Source organism: Cyprinus carpio, chromosome A6 (assembly GCF_018340385.1).
Source record: "Cyprinus carpio isolate SPL01 chromosome A6, ASM1834038v1, whole genome shotgun sequence".
NCBI classification, from domain to species: Eukaryota; Metazoa; Chordata; class Actinopteri; order Cypriniformes; family Cyprinidae; genus Cyprinus; species Cyprinus carpio.
The window spans coordinates 13949092-13975197 of record NC_056577.1 but is presented as its reverse complement, the minus strand read 5'-3'; the positions used below and the strand labels follow the sequence as shown (position 1 = coordinate 13975197).

Below are 26106 nucleotides of genomic sequence, written 5' to 3'. Positions count from 1 at the left end.
AAAACAAGGAACAGTAACAATATAAAGTATTAAGATTGTTATTCAAAGTATGAAGTAAAAAATATGCCTTGTAGGCATCTGCGGCCTGTATTCCAGCAAAAGATATTTGTTTTAAAGACATTAACAGTTCCAACTATCCTAGTGAACATACCTTGACCACTTATCTTTCTACCTTTATGCAAAATATAATAAGTTTATGTAAATTGTAGGCTATAGCATTACATGGCAATAGCAGGTGTTCATTGCTCCTGTTATTTGTGATATCTTTTGCTTTGATTTTCCTTATGATGTTATTTATTTATTTATTTATATATCCATTGTATCATAACCTATATGACTCTTAATGCTCTTTGCTTATGACAAATGTACATCACTTACGAGATTCTTAAATAAAATTTTCATATTATATAAACCTCTCTTACTGTCTGCTGATGCTATTTGCATCAGTCTTTAATACAGTGTCATGCACATACCAAACCCTTTAAGCCATATATGGAATTTTGTATTGTTTTATTTTAAAAGATCAGTTTGTTAATTTCTCATGTTCAAAATTCAGTCTTCAGTAACACCTGACATGCAAAAACGCCTATATGCACATCTTGATCTAATTTAGATCTGAAACAGAAATAAGCCCACAGTTGTAAGTATTGCTAAGGCATATCAGATAAATCTATTATGCAGAAAATGAAATGCAATCGGTATACATTTTGTGCAAGTGTACAGATACCCCTTTTTTGGATTAAAGTGTGTCACCATTCAACATGTTGTTACATTATGAGCCACTGAGTAAGTCTGCTCTCTCATAAACAAACAAAATGAATACTGCCGCCTCCTCCAGCACCTCCTTTATAAATATAAAGAGAATACGAAATAATCAGATACTTGTCATGGTGTTTCGACAACTAAAAATATTCACAAAATAAACAGAGAAACAATGTAAAATCAATGAGTGGCACAAGTATAAAGTCATTTCTTTACATCATTTACAAGTTGTTAAAATCCTACACACATGTATAAAGCTCAGCAATTTTTTAATGTGTGACTGAATAAAGGGTCTCCTTGAGGGTTCAACTGATGAGTGAAAAGCCACGATGCTACAAGGAAAAAGGAGGCATTTATGTGAGAAAAAAAAAATCTAATTTACAGAATCACATATACTGAACCTAGGCCTAGATCAGCACAGAATAAATCAGATGCTTGATATTGTTATCTATACAATCTATTGACTGAATAAGAGAAATGTGTAACTGTGGGGAAACCTTCTAGGATACTCTTTTAAAAAAAAAAGTTGCCATTTTTAGATGAATTTTACATTTAATAAATGTCTGACATTCAAAATATGAAACCTTCCTGGGATAGGAACACATGTCAGTTTTCTGTGTGTTTTAGATTTGCATTATCTGATGTACATGTTTATTTGCATTTAAATCACATTATAGAAAATCATGAGAATGTTGCATATGAAATTATTAACTGAATGTTATTTTAGTTTGGAATACCAAGTGCATGTTCTTTAATGCTATTAAGATCATAATTCAGCTGATGAACTGACTTACTACTTACAGAATACTACTTGTTTGGTACATTCACAATGACATTTTACATTCACCCTCTTGCATTTTCACTCCTTTTTGAATCACACATACTGCATGTAATGTCAGAATAAACATCTCACCTTTAAATTCCAAACATAGACTAGAGCACTGCCCTGCTCTAAAATGTATTTCTTTTACAACAGACAGTGTTAATAAGTTCCAGTTTCAATTACCTCTCCCCTATTCTTCTAATTTGTCTCTCCTTACATTGTTCCCTCACATGCCATATAATATAATTGGAAGACGGTCAAAATCTCTCTCGCCAAAATCATTACATATATAAAGCAACTATGAATGGGACAGGCTTCGAATGGCCATCAAATAGAAAGTTATTTTTAATCTTTTTTATCATTCAACCTTTCTCATCACATCCCAGTGCAAACTCAGCAAAGATACACCATCCATATGACGCAAATACACTGTGAGAACATCCAGTGTCATATATTCACATATTAGTTGGTGCAATTCAATAACCATAATGACATTCCAATTAAAACTCCTTTATGTTGTACAGAGCAGCAAAAATGCCCTTAAAAAGTGCATGAAAAATATTTCACCAGTATATTTTAGATTTCTGTAGCATGAGAAAGGTGCACAAAACACCAGGACATTGTAGTTATTGTGCATTCAGAGGCATTTGAGGTTCAGCGCTACCTCAGGGGCAGCTCTAGATCCACTGTTAAGTTTTTAAACAGCTTATGACAAGCTTTTAGTTTTTGATTTCCAGAATAGATGGGTTGTGGTCCAGAATAGATAAAATTATCTTGTCCATGTATTGCCTGAGTCGGAAGTTTATCTCCTCTTGTTCCTTGAGGGCTTCCATCAACTGTGGGAATCAAAACAATTTTAGAATGGTATTGGACTTGTTATTTGGACAGGTCTCCAAAACCTGTCAATGTATTATAAGCTTCTAATAAAATGGAAAGTTTGCCGAAAATTAAAAAATTTGAATTAGATTTGAGAACTACTGAGAAGGTCAAGATTAACACACACACACACAACTTTAATTTTGACCCGTTCCTGTTATTGGTGGTTTCAGAAAACTTCTGTCCCAATTATGCTAATGAACATTTTATGTTATTTCTCCTTTTGTGCTCCTCAGAAGACAAAAGCTCATTCATTAGTAGGGTTTAGTTTTTGTTTGTTTGTTTTTTCCTCCTCCACTGGAATGGTATGAAAGTGAGTAAATCACGTAATTTTCATTTTTGTGTGAACTATTCCTTTAAGAACCTTGAACTATTCCTTTAAGAACCTCACAAAATTCATATATTTTGTTTATAGTGTAAATGGAACCCGAGGCCCTTTTCAGAGAACGTTCCAGAAAAAAAGTGCTTCATACTATTCTATTACTGGTACACATTAAAAGATGTTTTTATTTATAGACTTCCTCTAGCATTGTTCAAGTGCCCTGATTATGGATTTTTGAAAATTACCTTCCAAGCAGTGTGTAACACAGCTCTAAATGAATGAAAACATCCTGCAAAGTTTTAAATCCACTGTGTATAAAGTTATTGTCTTTCAAAAGAAAGAGTCAACTCTGAGTCATGAAAACGAGTCGTTTTTAAAACGAATCTTTAGCTGTTTCAAGGTGACGTCAAAATGAAACATTAGCATATTTATGCCCCACCCACTTGTTGTGCGTGCAGACCTGGGAAACTTGAACATCCCCTCCCTTTAAACACCGTGGCGGATTCCTGTGGAGAAGACGATGTGCTCTGCACTGTGAGGGGAAATCTGTTAGCGCAGTGGTTCCCAATCCTGGTCCTGGAGAACCCCCAACACTGCAAATTTTAGATGTCTCCCTATTCAAACACACCTGATTCAACTCATCAGCTCATTAGTGAAGACTCCAAGACCTCAAATGTGTGTGTCAGATAAGAGAGACACCAAAAACGTGCAGTGTTGAGGGTTCTCCAGGATCAGATCCTACATTGCTACAGAAGCACTGACCCAGTGTTTACAAAGTGAACGTGCAAGTAGGGTCAAACACCCTTTCCAAAAAACCCCCCAAAAAAAACAGGTAAGACAACAATGTAGTTTTTAGACATACCCTGTCTTGAACCGTTGTACACAGAGTATGCATGCGCCTCGCAGAGTTAGACAAGATGAGCATTTGTGGTTAAAAAGTGTAAATTTTTATTTACTTTTTTAAGAATATGACAGATCGTTTTGCTATATAAGTTGCGACTGAAGAAAGGGAGATATAAACATCTTGGATGACATGGGGGTGAGTAAATTATCAGGAAATTTTTATTCTGAAAGTGGAGTAATTCTTTATAAAAACTGTTGTTGTCATGTACTCTCTACTGTAGCATGCAAAATACGTATTTAATTGTGTGTGTTGTGTTCATTCCACGCAGCTACAGTAGGTCTCCGTCTAACTGGCTAACAGCAATGTCTATTCATTCGTAATTGTCTCAAAATGTGTTGATGAATAGTGAATGTTTGTCATTGGTACTACTTGTAGTTCTGATAAAGAACAGAGCAATACGTCATTGTATAAAATGCAGTGCTTTATCACACCCTGCAGTAGACCAATCACAACAGACTGGGTCATCAGACCAATCACTGCAGATTAGCGTCACGCAAAGGAGGGCTTTGGAAATCATTTGGGAGTCCTTGAACAAAATAAATGCATATTTTAAGACAATGGAAGTGTTTTTTGACCTTGCATGCATGTCAACCTGTTGTTGGGGACCTCCCAAAACCAAAATATGATATTTTCATTACCCATAATAGGGGCACTTTCAGTTTTATCAGAAGATCAAAGTCATGTACTCTTTGTTTACAATATTCAAATCAAAGTCCTCACTTATCTTACCTGGTCACGGGAGGCATGATCAATCTCCATGGCCAGAGACTGCGCTTTTGTCTGTGTGGCAAACAGGTTTTTGGCCTCATGGAGGCTCAGACTGAGAAGCTGACCATTTAGATCTTCATTCTGTTCCCTCAGTTTCTGGTTCTCCTGTGATAGGAAAGAGGGTAGAGTTACAATTTACCTCGAAAGATAACCCAAGAGTCGTCTTGCTTTTCCTTTTCCTTATTGTGGCCTTGTTAATTAAAACAAGAGAAGTTGGTTTGGCCAGCTTCTGCTGGCAAAAGAAAGCAGTAATTTGTTTGAGATGGTTATGCAATGACTGTAGATTAGAAAAATTACCAGATCTTCTTTACAACAGACCTAAGCCAAACTTAATACTATACTAAATCTTTTGTTTTACAATAATGCAGCAGCATTAGCTATATTACTTTATACCACAATTAGTTCCAGCCCCCTAATCTGATTGGTCAAGTGGTGTCCAAGTGTGCTCATATTTAATATAATAGCACCGGGCCATTTCACTATTTGTATCACTCCAACGTATGTGAATGGAGTTTTGCATGGGTGAAGAGTGTTTTTTTTTTTTAAGGCTGAAGTATCAGTGGAGTGCAGGAAATGAAAAATTAGAGCGGAATGAAACCAGAAATCTTTGAGAAACATGGCTCTGGCTCTGCTGTGGGCAAGAGGTGATATTGATGATATTTAGTATAATAGCACTTCTGTGGTATTGTGTAGTTATTTCCTTCTTTTGACAGGAACATGGAAAAAAGTGTGGCTATATTAGATGTTAAATGTGATCTTGGACCACAAAACCAGTCATAAGGGTCATTTTTTTGAAACTGAGATTTATACATAATCTGAAAGCTGTATAAATAAGCTTTACATTGTTATATGGTTTGTTGTGATAGGACAATATGTGGCCGAGATACAACTATTTGAAAATCTGGAATATGAGGGTGCAAAAAAATCTAAATATTGAGAAAATCGCCTTTAAAGTTGTCCAAATTAGTTGTCCAAATGAAGTTCTTAGCAACCAAAAATTAAGTTTTAATATATTTACAGTAGGACATTAACAAAATATCTTTATGGAACATGATCTTTACTTAATATCCTAATGATTTTTGGCATAAAAAAAAAAAAAATCTATCATTTTGACCCGTACAATGTATTTTTGGCTTTTGCTACAAATATACCCAGTGACTTAAGACTGGTTTTGTGGTCCAGGGTCACAAATGAGAAGACTCCTTGTGAATGAACACATTAGTGGTTAATTAAATTATATTAAGTCTGCACAGGGATTACAGTTTACCATCAGACTCGGACAGAGTTGTGTCCGAGCAGACACAAGCTTGTGGAGGTCAAAGGGCATGTCCTTGGAAATGTTCCTCTGCATATACACAGAGTAAACAAGATTAAATAAAAGACAGATGATTAAAAAAAAGAGTTTATTTTGGTATCACTGTTTTCTGGTGCTTTCTTTGCTTTTTAAAACAAAAAGTGGAGACTTTTATCTGAATTACATTTACAGCCTTTGCTGGAGGAAATATACTGTTCCAGTTATATCACATCCAGTTCCAAGAGGTTAAAACGTAATAACATTTATAAAGAAGGTAAGAAAGAAATCCTTTAAGTGTTTTTAAATGATAAGCATACTGTATTTTTGTGTGAAAATGCAAAATAATTTGCACTCATTCTGTTTCTCAGAGATCTGACTACACAGAATGCCACATAGCCAACGCCACAGGAAATAGACCTGCTGAAAGATCGAGTTACCAGTTTTCCATCTCTCTCACCTGTTTTAGTCTCTTGACCTCCTGTTCCAGCTCACTCTCACGTGTTCGAGTGCTGTATTCTGATAGGCTAATGGAAGGTCTGCGGCCATGCCCCATTCTGTCTGCCTCCAGCTTGTATATTTGGAGGTGCTCCAGTTCTCGCCGAAGGTCCTCAATTAGCTGAACATGAATAAAAGAGAAAACATAAAAATAAACTAAAAAACAAGAAAAAGCACTAGGCTACTGAACTGATAACATTACTATTTTATATGTTACGATCAAGCACATGACTGCTGTATAGCCTTTAGGCAGAATACAACATAAAGGTATAGCTCTGGACTAAATTAATATATTAATTTCAATATACTAGTGAATAGTCATCTCTATGTTTGTGTAACAACTTCTCAGTGTTTGACTTATATGTGTGCATTTTTAGGCTATATCCAGTTGTGTTTTTTAAGTACACAATCCTATGTATTGAGGGGAGGCCAAATAAAGCTGGCCAATGCTCTGCCACTCTTTTTCTTTCTGTAAATATTTTTGGGTGACTACATACATCTTAAAACAATTGGCACACAAGTAGACAACCTTTGCTTTTGACAGCTTGCTGAATAATACAACTGTTTACTTCCTTGCCATTTCGGAAATTAACTGTAAAATTTTGCCCACTTGAAGCTTACAATCTATTAAATACAATCTTACCTCCTGCATGGTATCTCTTTCCCTCTGAAACTCATTTCTGTTCTGTCGTAGCTTGTCCATCATCTTCTTGTACAGATCCATCTCATCCTTCAACCGTAGGCTTGTATCCTCCAGCTTATCTGTCATCCGCTGTCTCTCTTCACATACACAAACAAAAATTTTATGCATAGTCAATTAGGTCAACTGATGGTCATTTATTTATCTATACATTCACTATTGGGTAATTTTTTTGTGACCCAATATTTAAAATTATGTTTTATGTAATACTTTTATTTAATCAGATACCATCAAAGCCGTGTTTTTTTTTTTTTGTTGTTGTTGTTGTTTGTTTTTGTTTTTTTCAGCTATGAGCACTTTTGGTTCTATGGATTTTTAGAAAACACTTTTCACGCACTATACTACTTTCACAATCATACTGTATGTTCATGTTGTAATTATTTTCAGTTGGCAAAACCATACAATCTTAGACGAGTCGAATTTAAACCATCATAAGACGATTTATTTTTAAAGAATATTTTAAAATATTCATTGATCCTCCACAAAAAACACAGACCCCCCCTCTGAAAATACAAGATACCTTTCATCAGTTTTGAAAGAATGAGAACTCCCAGATACTGCAAAACTAACAGGTGTTAGGAACTGATTTTGTTCAAAACATTTTAACTAGCAGTAACATTACAAGCATTCACACATCCTCATTTGCATCCCCTTCAGCCTAAATCACAATAGTCAATTTCCTCCATATTCTCTTAAAAACTTTAAGTCAGTTTATGTATAATATAAATATCCTACCTCATCCAGTTTCCCTGTCTGGGCTTTCAGTCTGTTCATGTTTATTGCCATCTCTCCATTTTCATCCTCTAGCTGGTATACTCTGCCAGTGGGAAAAAAATCAAATAAAAACAAGCCATTCATCATACTCTTGCAATAAACCTGCACTAATCTATAGCCCTGAGAATCAAAATCTCTAGATGAAGATTTCTGGATGAAATGTAATGGTTCCTTCGGTGGCTCAACTGCCACTCTTCTATCTAACACCCTCATGAAGGACCCTGTGAGATTGCTTTATAATTGAAGTGCATCAACACTGGAAGAACTCCCAGGAAGAGGGAAAAATAGTGGGACAATGGAGTATAAAACCTCAGAATAAAATTAAAAGCATAATAGTATTTACTGCATGACAAAAATAATAGTATTATTAGTATTTTTGCCCTGTTTTCCAATTTAAAAACAAACAAACATCGAAATATCTTTGCTCGATATTTAATGTGCATCTCGTCAGTAAAGCTGGTTCTGAAATCAGCGGTAAATCTCTACACGTCAGTGCTTTCACGTTGAGCCATTGTTCACTGACAAGCTATGCAAAACCACGATCATATTTTGCACATTTTGTGCAGCTTGTCAGTGAACAACGGCTCTGTGTAGTAAAGGCTGCTCCACGTGAAAGCACGCACGTGCAGAGATTTACCGCTGATTACAGAAATGGCTTAACTGTTTTACTCGTGCCGATATTTATCGTGCATCCCTATAAATATCCAAAATACACCAGGACAAATGTACTTAATTGTAATTTGTTTTCAAAACACAATTAAGTTAATTTTTTTTTTAGTCATTTTTAATTTCAATTTTTTAGTTAGTTTTAATTTTCCCTGTTTAGTTAGATTAATGAAAAAGTATCTTGTTTTAAAGATGTTTGGATAATTTTACTGGAAAACAAGAAACAAAAAGGCAGTTCTGGTCTTGGGATGAGCCAACCGATTTGTAAGCAGCTCTATCTGTGTGTTTTTGTCTTTCTCCAGTCGGCTGTAGGCCTCTCTGTGTCTCCTGAGCTCCTCTTCCATCATGTTCTCCGCTCTGACCTCCTGGTCTTTTAGCTGCTCCTCCAACTCGTGAATCCTGTTGAAGCACAGTCCTCATCATCATCATGAATTTTTTGTCAGTCCTGCTGAGGCCCACTTTGACCATTTTGCATTTAGCAGATGCAAAACTTTTGTTAGGACTATTTTAATGGAAGGTTTTGCTAATGGAAAAAACTACTCTTTAAAGAGACAAGTATGCAAATACATGTGCATATAACATAGTTTCAATTAAATGAACTTTGTCTGCAGAGTGGGTGGCTGGACTTTGAGTAGCCAATTACCTGTGAACCAACTGTATGTTTTCCTGTTTCAGCTTCGACTTGACATCCCCATTCATCAGAATCTCATTTTCCAGCTCTGTCACTTTCTTGTCCAAGTAACTCACCTGTAACAAAGTAACAATATATGCAAATCTTACAGTAAGCATAACCCTTGATCAAGTTTTGGAACAACAATGCAGGTTAAAGGTTTGAAAAGTGTTTATGTGTACAAACCTATAGTGATCCTGTGTCAAATAAACAGGGGGGAAAAACAGATTTTTTTTTCAACTATGAGCACTTTTGGCCATGTGGACATTTAAAATAAACACACTTTTTACACAATAACTAGTTTATTTAATGTGTATGATAACAAGATCCAAGAGTGGACATGTATCGCAGCTGAATTCTGTAATTTTTATGAAACATCATAATCCATGATTTCCACCACAACGCTACTTCCATCGTACCTTGAATTATGTTCATGTATTGTATTGTCTTTTGTAATGAAAATAACATTTAAATGTAATATTTGTGGTGTTAGTAGTCCCCAAATTATATACACTGTATATATATACACACACAGTGGGTATGGAAAGTATTCAGACCCCCTTAAATTTTTATATATATATATATATATATATATATATATATATATATATATATATATATATATATATATATATACATATATAGTGGGTATGGAATGTATTAAAGGCTTACCAAAACAAATGGCGCTTTTCCACTGAACCATTTGCTAAAATCATTTAAGTTCATTTTTTTATCCTCATTAATGTACACACAGCACCCCATATTGACAGAAAAACACAGAATTGTTGACTTTTTGCAGATTTATTAAAAAAGAAAAACTGAAATATCACATGGTCCTAAGTATTCAGACCCTTTGCTGCGACACTCATATATTTAACTCAGATGCTGTCCATTTCATCTGATCATCCTTGAGATGGTTCTACACCTTCATTTGAGTCCAGCTGTGTTTGATTATATATTTGACTTGATTAGGAAAGCCACACACCTGTCTATATAAGACCTTACAGCTCACAGTGCATGTCAGAGCAAATGAGAATCATGAGGTCAAAGGATCTGCCTGAAGAGCTCAGAGACAGAATTGTGGCAAGGCACAGATCTGGCCAAGGTTACAAACAAATTTCTGCTGCACTTAAGGTTCCTAAGAGCTCAGTGGCCTCCATAATCCTTAAATGGAAGACGTTTGGGATGACCAGAACCCTTCCTAGAGCTGGCCGTCCGGCCAAACTGAGCTATCGAGGGAGAAGAGCCTTGGTGAGAGAGGTAAAGAAGAACCCAAAGATCACTGTGGCTGAGCTCCAGAGATGCAGTCGGGAGATGGGAGAAAGCTGTAGAATGTCAACCATCACTGCAGCCCTCCACCAGTCGGGGCTTTATGGCAGAGTGGCCCGACACAAGCCTCTCCTCGGTGCAAGACACATGAAAGCCTGCATGGAGTTTGCTAAAAAACAGAGAAATAAAATTTTCTGGTCTGATGAGACCAAGATAGAACTTTTTGGCCTTAATTCTAAGTGGTATGTGTGGAGAAAACCAGGCACTGCTCATCACCTGTCTAATACAGTCCCAACAGTGAAGCATGGTGGTGGCAGCATCATGATGTGGGGGTGTTTTTCAGCTGCAGGGACAGGACGACTGGTTGCAATCGAGGGAAAGATGAATGCGGCCAAGTACAGGGATATCCTGGACGAAAACCTTCTCCAGAGTGCTCAGGACCTCAGACTGGGCCGAAGGTTCGCCTTCCAACAAGACAATGACCCTAAGCACACAGCTAAAATAATGAAGGAGTGGCTTCACAACAACTCCGTGACTGTTCTTGAATGGCCCAGCCAGAGCCCTGACTTAAACCTAATTAAGCATCTCTGGAGAGACCTGAAAATGTCTGTCCACCAACGTTTACCATCCAACCTGACAGAACTGGAGAGGATCTGCAAGGAGGAATGGCAGAGGATCCCCAAATCCAGGTGTGAAAAACTTGTTGCATCTTTCCCAAAAAGACTCATGGCTGTATTAGATCAAAAGGGTGCTTCTACTAAATACTGAGCAAAGGGTCTGAAAACTTAGGACCATGTGATATTTCAGTGCAAATGTGCAAAAATGTCAACAATTCTGTGTTTTTCTGTCAATATGGGGTGCTGTGTGTACATTAATGGGGGAAAAAAAATGAACTTAAATGATTTTAGCAAATGGCTAAAATATATATGCACACACACACACACACATACACACACACACACACACACACACACACACACACACACCATAGAAACAATTTTCTGAAGATGTTTTATATTTTGAGATTGAAAGTGTGTGTCTGGAAAACAGTTAGAGGAAAAATCCTAAAATCTGTTTTTAAAGATTTTAAATAATGCACACCCAGATACAGACAAAATCCAATTGAAGTCATCCCATTTGACCCCCTGCATTAAGAAGCTTACACCTACGGATGAGATTTCCTGAGCGCAGGTCAGGACTAAGCGTGTGTTTTAAAAGACACTCCAAAGACAGTCAGAATTACTGATGCAGTCTTCACAGGGCTGTGTTCAGGAAGGAAGTGAGTGTGCTGTGAGGGGATTTTACCTTCTCAGTAATGTCTATTTCACAGGAGTCAATGCTGTCATTGAACAAATCCTCTGTGCTGCCGTTATTACTACTGAGGTTACTGTTGTGGAGCAGCTGCCTGTTGGACCCAAATACACACGTAAACAAGATAAGTGAGTCATAAAACATAATGCATCACAATAATATTACAATTACATTATATTTTGTTTCATCCCACACCGCACCAGTTAATTATTTGCACCCTCAGCATTCAGATCCCATGCTGACAGCTACATTTTGCAAGAGGAACGTCCCACTTACCTATCTGCTCAGACCTATGGATGTATTGGACTACACTGCAGCATCAGTACAACTACAAACTACACTACCCATTATGCATCACTGCAGCAGACCACTCTTCCATTCCATGAATCTATTCTTCATGCCTGAGCATCTTTAGGAGCACTGCAGTGAAGAGGGAGAGAAGGGACTGACCAGTACAGGCATCGTGAGAGCTGGTGTAGTGTCTGATACAGTTGACCCAGAACCAAACAGCGCTCATCTAAAAGACAAACGCGCATGCGCAGACACGCACACCATTCTCTTGTCCCACTTGCATTAGCCTCTGAGATCCATAATCTTTTGTGTACACAAATTCACATTCACATAACTCTTCTGCAGAGTCAGATCTTGATTGTCACTTTGTTTTATTGCTGTGTGTCATTCTCATTAAAGCAATGACTTCACAACATGAGACTCCATTATATAAATTACACACACTGGTTTCTCTCTGTGGTTCTGCTTTCTCCCTCTCTCTTACACTCAGGTCAACTGTGGCAGGCCACTTTCATCTTGTCACTGTGATTTAGAGTAGGAGACTGGTTGCCAAAGGGACAAGAAAAACCACCATTCACCCACACAATTTTTACCACCCAGCGTTTACACTCCCACACAACATTTGATCAGATTCTTGCAATTAAACACAAAGGAACTGTCTATAGCAGTGATTCCCAACCAGGGGTATCCATACCCTAGGGTTTTCTTGAAAAGATTTTTAAACAAAGTGTGTAAGTTTTGTAATTTTATGTGGAATGATACTTATATATATATATATATATATATATATATATATAGATTTCACACTATATTTAATTTGTGCTGATATGAGGAACACATTTCTGATTTGATGTAACCTTACTGAGGGGCTGTTGTGGTACATAAGACAAGAAATCTTGGCGAATATAGGTCTAGAGCACATATTCAGGCAATTTTCCATGGTTATGTGCTTCTATTGTATTGTAAATCTTCAAGTGACTTATCACTGGAGTATAAAATTTCACTAAAACCATCTTAATTAAATTTGAATTGACATTCCTTTCCCAAACTGTCTTCACCTCGTGGTTAATATTGCCAGCTTAATATTGATATCAAAACTTCATATAAAATGTATTTAACCACATGGTGCCCACAGTCAAAGCAGTGAGGGAGTTGGAAAGTAACACATTAATGATTAACAGCATAGACTACACAAACAAACACTGAGCAGAGCGATATTGAGTGACCTACCTTCCAAATGCAGTGCTGGAGATCTTTCTGTTTGGGCTGGAAAACAAACAAAAGACAGCCAATTAGAACTACATATTAACAGGTGTGAATCCCTCGGTTTGATATTTACGTTACATTCTTGCTGAAAATAAGTTAAGAAAAATAATTACAAATATATTTGTACAACAATTAATTGAATGGCAGTTCAACATTATTATATGATTATATGATAACATATGATTTTAATCAAGATGGTCAAGTGCTCTGATGTGGAACAGATCAAAATCACCAAATTATAGGGTGATACAGACATGCTAGTTAATTATATGTTATATATGATAATAATTCTCAAAACAAAAACATAAAATTTGTGTCTAATGCTTTTAAAAAGTAATGGGACACCAAATTGTACCTTTATTAGTGTAAAGACTTCATTCCATTTTTGCACTTAACCCAGACTCACAACATATTTGAATATAGTGTCGGCCCTGGCACGAATATCAGTTTACATACCTCCAACCTTAACAAAGCTCACAAAAAGTCTTTGAATAGAGTTTGTTACATTGCTCAAATATACAACTGCTACTTGAGTAAAACTTGCAGTTACTCAAGTTACTGGAGAAGAGATCAACACAACAGAAGAAGAAAGCAACTGAAGGATGTGACTGTTAATGGTTTCCTTTCTATAAGACTGTTAAAGTCTTCACTGTCCACTCAGAACTCAAATATTAATAATTTCTATAGGAAAGCACATACTAAAGATTCATACACAGATTCAAAACTCTCTCTCTCTCTCTCTCTCTCATACACACACACACACACACACACACACACACACACACACAGAGCTATTGCCAACATAGCTTTTTCTAGCAGTGACAGAATGAGGTGTGAACTAATGCATTTCTTGAAGCAGCCTGCTGACAGGGCATTCAGCTTTCATTCCTCCTCTCTATCATATAGCCCATTCTGTCTTTTTTTCTTTCTTCCCCTTGTATAGTATGGCATTTTCTTCCCCAAAATCCCTCAGTCTATCTGAGCCAATTCCTAGTTCATCCTCTGTTTTGAGAAGCTAAGATATGAGAAGCTAATTACAAGCCCTCTCAAAAGGAAAAAAAAAGGAAAATGTTAATGTAAACTCACTGGAAATCTTTGAAATTGGCAGGGATGAAGAAAAGAAGAGAAAAGTATCCAAAGTATCCAAAGCCTCAGAGTGTGCCTGTTCATTCATCCGTGAATGTGGATGTGAGTGAGAATGATTCAAAATACAGAATGCACAGAGTCCGATAAACATGAGGATATGTGTGTAGCCCACTTCCAAATGCCTAATAAAGCTCTAATGGGCTCTAAAGTGGTGGGAAGAATGATGTATGGAAAAGAAGTGAATCATTATTGGTGCAGAGAGACTGCAGCAAGATATCAGAGCTCCTCCACCTCAGTTGTGTTCTCATATACTCACATTACCTCCTTGAGGAACATACTGCCTCACTTTAATTTCGTCTATTGTAGCCCTCAGGAAGGCAATGAAGAACTGATAACTACTAATCCTCCCAAAGCATATTTAATGTGGATTCCAAGCCACTAAAAGCTTATTTTGCAGATGTGAGGGGTCACTCCTTTTACATTACTGAAGAGAAACTAGACAAGTCAATAACCACTTAACCCTTATTTCAAAGGTTTAACTCTAACAACAATTCTTTCTGAAGATGAGCTCACACCCAGTATTACACCCAGTAAAAAGTATTTTATTACTTTATCTTTCATAACAGATACTGTATAAACTGTAGCCTTTGTAGTACCTGTTGGTTTTGAGATTTTTCAGCCTGTTCTCCAGGTCATTGAGCAGACTGACCCTCTTACAACACTGAGAGCAAAACACATCCATCTGGTTACCAGCATGGCGCATCTTCCGAGGAGTCTGACCAGCACTGGAGGAAACAGGGAGAGGGAAAGAGACAATGTCAAACACATTTATGGCATATCAAATGAGCATTCTGAAAATATTCAATAAACAATATAAGTAGAATGTAGAAAAAAAATATACTATAGTGAAACCTAAGGAAACAAAAATAAAAAGTGATAATCTCTAGTAAGCCAAGTCTGATAAAAATCTCCCCCACAGAAGCGTCATGCTTATTCAAACATGCCTCAACAGTTATTTGAGCCAAGTAGATTATACAACTTCCAAAGAAAAATATTTGGATAGAAAAGACTGGGGGATGGTGGTAACACCATCAGTTTGAGCACTTAGAAATTAGGTACACTGATGCAATCGTTATAATACATGACCAGCATCCTTTGAAGGTGGTAGTAGATTGTGTACAAATATAAAGTATTTACATGATGAAAAAAGCTTTCGGGCTAGAAAAATCAACATATCACTTCTGGGTTATAATATGATTTGCAATCAGATATGCATATTAGATGACAGAACATGTATCATATGAAGAAGATTATTTTGTTTAATTTGATTTATACTACAATTCAACATCTCCCTGATAAAAAAAAAAAAAAAAAAATACATACAGTATAATGGCTGACCAGAATAACAGAAGGAAGTGGTTTTGGGGGACAGCTAAACATGTTTAGAACAAGTAAATATGATTAACAAATTAAATGCACAAAAGTTGTTTTCTACACTGTGCTTATTTTTTATTTTATTTTTTTTAATTAATTAATTTATTTATTTTGAACATTGAAAATCCAGCCTTTTGGATAGTGTTTTTTTATTTTATTTAAATTTAACGCTGTATCTCTTGTGAGTGAAAAAGTTTCCCACAGTCAAACAGATCCATCCACTAATACAGTCACTAATATATACAGTGCATGCTGAAAGAAATCTTGTGTAATGAAGGCAGATATCTGGACTTCTAAACTAATCATCATTTCATTTTAAAGTAAATCTTTGAAAACAGGCTTTGGGGCAGTCAGAGGGAGAGACAGTACTGCTGTAGTTAGATGTAAAAAAAATAAATAAAAATAAATTACATAATAATAATCATAAAAAGGAATACACACACAAACCAACACACCTGGAGGAAACAGAAGAGCCCAGATCTGAACATCCATTAATGCGGATCTCATCGTCTGGACAGGGGCTGCTTGGAGTGTAGTCTCCATCCTCTCCTTCTCCATAGTCCTCAAACTGCCCCTCATTTAATGAGGCAGATGAATGTGTAGAATGATCAGAAGTCTCAGAGCGATTATACATCTGACCACACCTTGAGGAATGAGAGAAGAAATGGAAATTTTAAAAGCATTTATTTTTTTGTGCACTTTTCTGTAGACTTAGTTTTTTCACTTAATATCAGTGAAAGCAATAATTATTCAATTCATGAATTAATTTGCAAGTCCATAAATTCAGCCTTGTGTATACAAGAAAACATGATAAAAACACTTACTTTTCTCCTGGGAGGCAAACCCTAATCCCTTCCTCTTTTTCTGCAGTTCTCCCTCCATCCGATATCTCTGACGACAGAGTGCTGTCTACTGCACTGTCTCTGTCCGACTCTCTCTCCACCCCTCTGCCTTCCTCACCCTCCTCATCCTCGAGCATTGGACTCTCAGGGCACTCCTGGATGGACATGATAACTGGTATCCTGGCCTGTCCTGACTACTGTCAAAAGCAAAAGAGATGAAACTGTTAGAACAGTCACACAGCAACCAACTTGGATTACATAAGAATAGAAACAATTATGAAAATATCATGAACGCATGGATGTCTGACAGGAATAAAATCTCTGGGAGTGACAACTGCATTTATCTATGATAACCCTAACCATATGTTGGTGCCTCACATGCTGTGAATATGGATATCAACAGTTCACCCATTTGATATGGTAGTAATATTAGTGACTGGAGCAAATTTAGCGTCAAAGAAAGAAAAAACAAAATTAAAACCCTAGTGTTAAATATGTAAATATTCCTTCTATTCATATTGGTTTCATACTGTTTTGAAAATCTTTTATACCATTTATACCATATAAATGTAACTAAAAACTGCATGATGTATAACCATCAAGTAAAAATCATAATCATTATATTCGAAAAAGTTTTGAAATATATTAATTCAAGGTTTTATGAATTTTCAAATCATTATGTTTACATCATTATGTTTCAGAAAATGACTGACCTTAAAACAGTCATGTGGTTACTGGTTAGTAAAATCAATTTTTTTTTTTTTTTTTTTTTTTGGAACACGTGACTTTGACTTGGTTATGCAACATTTTTAAAGAAATAAAAATAAAAAAATATTATTATTCTAAAATGTATTGTGTTTATGAGGCTGTTTTATTCATTGTGATATCAGGAAAGTTGTCTCTCCCTGACACTGAATAACAAATAAAGAAAATACAACAAAGAAATAGAAGGAAGTAAACTGCTCATAATATGTCTTGGCGTGGAAACAACAAAAACAAAAGCTACATGGCTAAACTTGGGCAGGCACCAATGTTCCTTCTTTGCAGAAGAATGGACATAACTGCAAAAGCATAATCTCTTCCCAATTTTTAATCAATCACACACTCCTTCTGTGGTTTACCAAACTGGCTCTACAACTAACAGACACTTTTGTAAGTTGAGCACACAGCAGGTGGGTGTGCATGTGTGAGAAAGAAAAAAAAAGCTCTTTAGTATTCTGTTGTGCTGAACATGAGTGGGCAGGGATACAAAATGCCAGTGTGTGGTCAGGCTGCTTGAACAGTGAGTGGTCCTACATACACAGAAGCGGTGAGCATACACACACACACACACAGTTGTTTGAGACACTGTTCTCCCACCTTCTTTCTCACACACAAAACACACACACATTGTTATAAATGCACAACTTGCCGTGACTTGAAACATGACATTCAAAGCCCTGCAGGAAGCTCTTAAACAAATCCACTCTAAAAATGCTAGAAAGTGATCTGTACATGCACACACTGAATGCTTTATGCATGTGTGAAATACACAAAAGGTAATCGCATTTCACATTGCAATGCCCCTTTAGAATAATATTACATAATGGTCTCCAAATAATTTTAACATTCAGAATAAAAGTGTATTTTTCAGATGTTGAGAACACTTCTCATTTGCAACCATTATGTAATCCCTTACTCAGACAATATGCTATACATGAAACTGAAAAGGCATGCTGTCTGAAAACATGTTCTTTGTGAACCTCTGAGACCTGACATGACTATACAAAAAAATAATAATTGTGTTTGTTATGACGTAGTTATTGTTAAAGTTTCTGCTGTTTTCTTTGATCAACTGAAACCAGTTGGTAAACAGAGAATGAGGGCACTTCAAGTAGCATGTCAGGATATCAGGAAAAAAGTGATCAGGAGTATCTCACTTGTGAATGTTTCACTCACAGCACATGTACAAGTGTTGTGATGCTCATTTATTATAATTTATCTATTCATTTATTAAAAACATTTGCATCATGTCAATTCTCTCTAAGCTGCCATATCCCAGTTAATGTAAAATGCCAATTGGTAATAATAATAATAATAAAAAAAAAAAAAAACTGAAGGGGGGGGGGGGTACTTTTTACTGTATAGTAACACCACATAGTTAGACATCATTTATGTTCTCATCTCATGATTTTCCCAGCTGTCATTGAGTACAATATCTAAAGCTATTTTCAGCACAAACACAATGTTGAGGATTGAGAATCTGTGAAGTAGCAATGACTTATCATCTAGTTAAGGACGTGTCTTCCACCAGTCCACTTAGACAGATGGTGGGTGGTAAGTCACAAACATACCACCCACCAGCCACTACATAATACTTTAATGGGTTTCGGCAAACAGCTTCAAGGCCACTGTGGGCAGCTGTTTCATGAATACAGTAAGCAAAACTAAAAGGGGCCTAACTAGCCATTTGAACATGTACAGTTAGCAGGGTCTAATTTAGACAGAAAGCAAGAGAAGCACCAATTATTAAATGACTCAAAACCAGCTGAAGTGAAAAGAGAGAGAGAGAGAGAGAGAGAGAGAGAGAGAGAGAGAGAGAGAGAGAGAGAGAAAAAAAAAAACTTGTGACTGGATTCAAACACAATACTAGGATTAAGTAAGACAAGGAAGAGTAAGCTTAGCAATGACAAACTTCTCCACCTGCCTCTTACATCATTCTAAGAGAAGTATGTTTCATGTAGGGTGAAACACTACTCCCAAAACAACAAACTGGTATAGTCAGGTAATTACATGAAATTCAACAACAGAATCTATAAAGGTAAACTCATGCGATATCACTAAGGAGAAATTATAAAAACATAATCCTTCCCCAGGGCAGAATGGGTGCAGCTAAAGACAACTACAGGATCAATAGTGTACATCAGGGTCTTATGGACACTTTTTAGAATGTCAAGTTTCATGTCCGCCCTTGAACCAAAGAGCCCCCGGGCCCTGTTCTCATTTCCACCTTATTAACAGCTTATCATCATAAGCTCCATTTAACTGCTAACTGCCTTGAGAATTCATAGCAATCCTCATCAGGCCTCTTTACTAACTTGAATAAAAAGCGAGTCAAATGTACAACAGCTCCACAGTGCAAACTCTCTTCAAACTACTGGTTAAGTTCACCAGTTTACACATTCAATGGATGATTTTACCTTGCATTTAAATAACTTTTCTTAATCTTTTAGTCTGTAAAAGTCCACACACAAAATGAGTGTATCGGAGACTGGCTCTACTTGGAGATGTTGTCACAGATCAACCACCAGACTATATCAAGATGTTACTACATCTCAAAAACTATGAGGTTTTCAAATAAAAGTTCAATAACACAAATCACAAAAGATTGTTGTAACTAACAATTACAACTTAAAATTTACCAGTATAATAACTTCCCTGGATTGGACATGAGATATAACTCAAATATTGTTAGTTGTTAGTTAAGTTAGTTAATGTTCCAATGGTTCAATATTTGTTATATAGTCTACATTTAAAATTTCTGCTTTTTCATGAATAGGTTTATAATTGTTTTAGTGCAATAAATAATAATATATAAAATAAATAATAATAGACTGTATAATGGATTATGGAAGGTTCCACTGTAACCTAACCCATATCTTTTTTCCTGAGCAGAAATGGTAAAAATGTTCTGTAGCTTACTCATATTCAAATAATTAAGGTATGTCCCAGTACAGAAATAGACTTTTAAAATAAACCTACTATGACAAATATTCACTGCAGTAAAAAGTAATTCTGGAAGCAAAAACTGAACATATTACTTTTTGATCCTGCCAAACCAAACTGATATTAACCATACTTTACAAGTAACGTTTTTGTTTAAAAAATGTATTTTTTAAATAAATAAAGGAATAAAAGAAGCCTTTTTCAAAATTACAACAAATTCTGCACAAAGTCTGACTTTTCCATTAGGCATGAAGACCTGAATTTCACGAAGTGAGGAGTGGTTACTTTCCTGAGGGATTTCTATGGAACGCTATTATTTGTCAGCTGTAAGCCCAGAAACTCTATAGACAATACCAAGTGACTTATGGGAGGAAGCATGACGCCACAGCTAAATTAGCAGCACTACATCCTGAAGATAATTGTTTTATATTAGTTGTTATTTATCTATGATTAAAATATCTATTACACTGGGGAAAGTCAAAATGTTTATTAGATAGACAGTTATATAGCTTAGACATTTATACATATTATAGATTTAAAGGGCTCATATGACGTTGCTAAATAGAACATTATGTTGTGTATTTGGTGTAATGCAATGAGTTTATGCGGTTTAAGGTTTAAAAAAAAAAAAACATCATTTTCCACATAATGTACATTATTGTTGCTCCTCCATGCCCTGCCTTTCTGAAACGCGATGATTTTTACAAAGTTCATCGTTCTGAAAAGCGAGGTGTATGCTGATTGGACAGCTATCCAGTGCATTGTGATTGGCTAAAAACCTCACGCGTGTGACGGAAATGTTACGGCCCTTACCATACTGTGATGCTGTCTCCTGGCACGACAAGACAAAACCAATAAAACCCATTACAAACGAGGCATTTGTTGCATCCAGTGGGGACATAATTACTAGAGCCCGACCAATATGGGTTTTTTGGGGGCCAATGCCGATACCGATATTAGGGAATAAAAAAAGACTAATACAGATTTATCGGCCAATATTCTTTATGTGTAGGCTATATTATAGTACAGTATAGTCAAAAGTTTGGACACACTTCCCATTCATGTGTCCAAACTTTTGACTGGTACTGAATATAGAATACAGTATATAGCCTACATAAACAGAATATATACATAAACACATTTTTTTGCGATGATAACTCAAAGGTGGTGATCAAACACTTATAATGATGTGACAAACATAGGCCTATGTAGTGGAGGCAGGGTATTTAACAATAAACTTTATTATTCAAAATGAGTCTGACATCAGTGCACTTAACAGTAAACTTCACTTCACTTATTATAAATAACTTAACACAAATACAACAAAATATATATAACCTGAATTAAGAAATTAAGGAAGGTAACTGTGTAGGACAAGCAAGCTACTGCCAAACCAACAGTGGCAGGTTTATGCAGGAAGCACAGCTTTTCCAAATGTAAACATATAAAATGAATAAATAATAATTAATGTTTTTTTCACAAACTCTGTATTGTGTATTTTCTGGTAATCAAATGAACATGCAGAACATTCGTATTTAATTCGTCTTTTTGCAGTTTAATATTCACAGATACAGTCTGTATATATACACTGTATCTCACAGAAGTAAATACACCCCTCACATTTTTGTCAATATTTTATATCTTTTCATGTGACAACACTGAAGAAATTACACTTTGCTACGATGTAAAGTAGTGAGTGTACAGCTTGTATAACAGTGTACATTCTCTGTCCCCTAAAAATAACAACACACAGTCATTAATGTCTAAACTGCTGGCCACAAAAGTGAGTTCATTGGTAACGTTATTGTTTTTGTGATTATGCAAACAAAAAGTCATTTTATTTGTTGTTTGTTGATTTATTAATATAAAACTTGGTGAAGTGATTTGTGTGTCGGTACTTTTTGAACATCTCCAGCACATCGGGATAATTTTGGTCACTATAATTGTGATAAGAAATTTTCATACAGTTATATCCCTAATATCGGTCGGGCTCTAATAATTACTGATTATAATGACTTTATTTTTACCATGTCTGCATTTGTGATCGGAGAAACGACAAACAACAATCGCTACACTACACTGCTCAAAACTCGCGTTTGAATCATCATTGGCAAATTCATTAAATATATATAAACATACTTACAGGCTGTGAGTCAAAAGCGCCAGACTGTCCTTGCAAAGTTGGAACTGCCTCACTTTATACACTGCATTCCAAATTATTATGCAAGTGACATCAATAGGATTTCAGTACAATAAAGAGTCAGATTTTTGTTTGTGTTGTTTTTCACATCTTTTTAGATAACTGATATAAATCTCAGACAGGTTTGTTCAATAGTTAGCCAGGTCTTCTTAGTTAAATGGAAACCCTACTTAAAGAGGTTGTTCCACATTATTAAGCAAGTCACAGTTTCCATGAAATATGGTGAGGAAGAAAGATCTTTCTGAAGATGAAAAGTATGAAACAATGCAATGTCTTGCAAAAGGCATCAAAACAAACAATATTTCGTGAAAAGCAAATAGAAATTATTGAACTGTCAAAAGATTTCTGAGTGACTTAGAGCACAGAAGATCTTGGTCAGATAAAGATTTATTAAGGAAAGATTCTGTCAAACAAATGAACTGTATTGTAATGCCAGCGGTGAAAACGCCATTGCTGAGCAACAGACAGGTGTTTGAAGCTACTGGAGTCTCAAGATCCTCTCCATGCAGACTGGCAGTTCTGTGTAAAGCTGTGTTTCAGTCACTGCTAACCAAACCTCACAAAGAGAAACCTGCACATTGGCTGTCAAACAACGAAACACACAGCATCACATATGACGAGCTTGAGAACGGCACGGCCGTCGGATTCGACGAAGGAGCAGCCAGCGGGCTTGCGGCAAGCACATGTGACGACCCTGGGCTGGACTCTGCTTCGTCCATGATGAAAGCAGATCTGGCGATCCACAGCGCGAAGTTGCTGCATTTCCTCAGCGACCAGGACGGATCAGATCTAGGCATGATGAAGCGTCCTCTTTTGGAAGGCCAAACAAAGTAGTTTCGCTTTCACAATGAAACACACAGCATCTCCACAACATGGTGGTGGCACAACAACATTACTACAGTGAGAATAAAAGTTATGCCTTCTTTCTTTGCATTGTTGCGTGTTGATTTCATGTCGCATTTTTACTGGTTGGTAAGTAAACGTGGGTTGCAACTGCAAACACACTGTGCAATGAACATGCTGAATTTCTGACACTGCCAGAAAATTATCGTAGGCTATCTTTGGCCTGTTCAGCTAAGAGTGAAATCATTTTAGGAGACAGAGAGAAGATTCCCAAGAGGCATTTGCACACTGGAACTACTGTGTGTGTGTGTGTGTGTGTGTGTGAACAGGCGAGCTGAGATCATATGTAAGAATTTATTGCCATGTAAAATTGAGTGTCTAATATTGCTGCATATAAATCTTGACCATGTGCCCATCTCATGGTATTTTCTTACATACTGAAAATCTGGAATCAGCAGAGTTTTAGAACAGAAGTGACAAGTGTATTTTCCATTTTTATAAATGATTATAGTATAATTTATCATACTGATTCACATTTCTCACTTAGCTGAGGAGACAGTTTCACTCCCACACACCCAGGAAAAAAACAAAAAAGATCTGTCAAGGCCAAGCTGATGCACAGGAGCCAATGAGTCACCATCCTGAGATGCACTGCAATATTTGCAATCCAAAAAAATAAATAAATAAAACCCTTGCTCAAACTACAGGTTTGTCAACAGCAAACACTCCTTGCCAAGACCAGGTTTACTTCCCAAATGCTTAATTCTCAGCTTTAAACAGTGCATTTAATGGATCAGTAAAAAAAAAAAAATAATAATAATACTAATAATATTTATAAACATTCTATTTCTGTGTAGTGCTATATGTATAGTGCAGATTGTGCCTGGCCACTCTATCGAAGATTTATTTATTCATTTTGAAACATACAGCTGGTCTTTGTTTAGACTGTGCTGTGCAGCTTGTAAGTGCATCGAAACCTGCACTGTGCTAAAGTGGTAACTCAAGCCGAGGGGTTTTATGTGAGAGATATCTTGACACAGAGATACAGAAAAGATTCATGGGGATTTCAAGAGTACTTTTAATAACACAGCTGTCAAAGAAATTTCTCAAAACACATCTGCTGCTAAATGTCATACGTATAGAAAAAATGTAGGTGTTCTAAATATCAAATTATTATAATTTTTTTCTAATTAAAAACATCACAATTGATTAGTGGTCAAAATATAAATTGTGACAGCTTTTCAGAGGTTTTTTTGCAGGTAAGTGTGCATTTTACACAATACTTTATGTGTTTGGAAAGTCTAGTGGGAAATTAAATTAAAGTATGCCCTGGTCCTGTTGTGTCTATATTTAGCAGACTCAAACTAACTGAGACACCAGAGAGAAAGAAAAAGAAAGACTGTTTGCGAGGGTGAGAGACAGGTGATATAACAAATGTCAGCGAGATGACAGATAGGGACAGCAGGGCTGCCACAGTCACATTTACATACTTCCAATAACAATTTAACTTTAAAATACAAAGTAAGATATTTAAAAACTCCAATATTAAAGTTAACCAAAATCTGTGTAATGGTGATCTTTCTCCAAAGTCTACCATCAGCAGCAGTTTTAACATATTTCATTTGAGATAAACTAGACTAGGCTACAATTTTAAGGAAATTCTGTGTTTGTAGGTTTCAGTTACAGACTAGATATTTAAGCAACTGACACCCATATTCATTGACACTCAAATCATATCTAAAACACTCACCTAGAATACATTTTAAATGATCTGTCATGCCTCAAGCTGGTCTAGTTACATGATGAGGTGTGTTCTATGGAACACAATTATACACAAGGAACACAATTATAGTCAATTATATGATTAAGACTTACATTTGTAAACTTAGATAAAATTGTGAGATTACAGTATATTATTCAAATATAGTATATTATTCAGAACATCGTAACAGCCTAGGTTCTACCAGGTTTTAAAAGTATTTATGGAAAGTATTAATGTTAACCGCATTCTAATATCAATCACTCTCATGGGACCTTCCACATACAGCAAAAGTACATTTATGTTTTGCAAAAAAGTGTCAATGTCAGAAAAAACTGTGAAACATAATTTGACCTACATATTGATTATGTCTGCTGGTCCTATAAATGACTTTTAGGTTTGTGCACACACAAGTTGCCAGTTGCCCTCAATTAACAATTAATCTCATTATCAACTGACTGCAAGGCAATCAGACAGTTTAACAAATGAGAGAGAGACAGGTACAAAAGAGAACAAGATTGGAGATCAACAAAAGACATAGTCTAAGCATATTAGTGGTAGTAAAGAATGTCAGACTTGGGAGAAAACAAATGAAACAGAGTGTGAGAAGCAACAAGTAAATGTAATCCATGAGTGAGCAACACAAATGTAAAACACTTGACATGAATTCCTTATATTTTTTAAGTCCTTTCCTCCTTTTGTCAAACACAATATAAAGAGCTCCTCTTACCTTGTCTCTCACAACCGAGTGACCATGATCTCTTCCACTCCTCACAGTCCACTTCATCCACTGTTGACATCCAACTCAAATCGAAACAGGTGAAGCTTCATCCACTAGTAAGATTCTGTTCAAAAGTTCTTAACTACTGTAGTCCACAATCAAGGAATAGAGAGAGAATCCTTATGCTGATTATTTTCATCTGCTCACTTCATGAACTAATCTAATAGTTTCTGAAACTTGTGTGAACCCACTGCACAATTCAGGCTTGCTTGCTTGACTACATACCGTCCCTCTACACACTCGCAGAAGCTCTGACAGCAGTTGT

General features: G+C 36.1%; 1 protein-coding gene and 1 long non-coding RNA gene across 2 annotated transcripts; one reads left to right on the top strand and one right to left on the bottom strand.

The window, feature by feature from the left end:
* Positions 1 to 493: 493 nt before the first annotated feature.
* LOC109088781 (rab11 family-interacting protein 4B-like) lies at positions 494 to 26106 on the bottom strand. The gene is made up of 13 exons (XM_042758135.1): positions 25791 to 26106; positions 16536 to 16750; positions 16167 to 16355; positions 14934 to 15062; positions 13156 to 13191; positions 11629 to 11728; positions 9028 to 9131; positions 8643 to 8783; positions 7680 to 7761; positions 6888 to 7025; positions 6207 to 6365; positions 4417 to 4560; positions 494 to 2421 (listed from the first exon to the last, which is right to left on the bottom strand). Exons 2-13 carry the CDS (start codon positions 16718 to 16720, stop codon positions 2305 to 2307), a joined length of 1524 nt encoding a protein of 507 aa, XP_042614069.1. The 5' UTR covers positions 16721 to 16750; positions 25791 to 26106; the 3' UTR covers positions 494 to 2304.
* On the top strand, positions 4988 to 6259 carry LOC122145292. Its single transcript, XR_006160235.1, has 3 exons — positions 4988 to 5099; positions 5942 to 6023; positions 6118 to 6259. It is a non-coding gene; the product is annotated as an uncharacterized LOC122145292 (long non-coding RNA).

Excerpts from the sequence above, each read along its gene's own strand:
- LOC109088781 (XM_042758135.1), bottom strand. The coding sequence starts at position 16,720 with ATGTCCATCCAGGAGTGCCCTGAGAGTCCAATGCTCGAGGATGAGGAG. Across the intron at positions 13,192-14,933 it reads AAAAATCTCAAAACCAACAG|CCCAAACAGAAAGATCTCCA; the intron begins GTACTACAAAGG and ends TTTGTTTTCCAG. Across the intron at positions 11,729-13,155 it reads TCCAGCACTGCATTTGGAAG|GCAGCTGCTCCACAACAGTA; the intron begins GTAGGTCACTCA and ends TGGGTCCAACAG.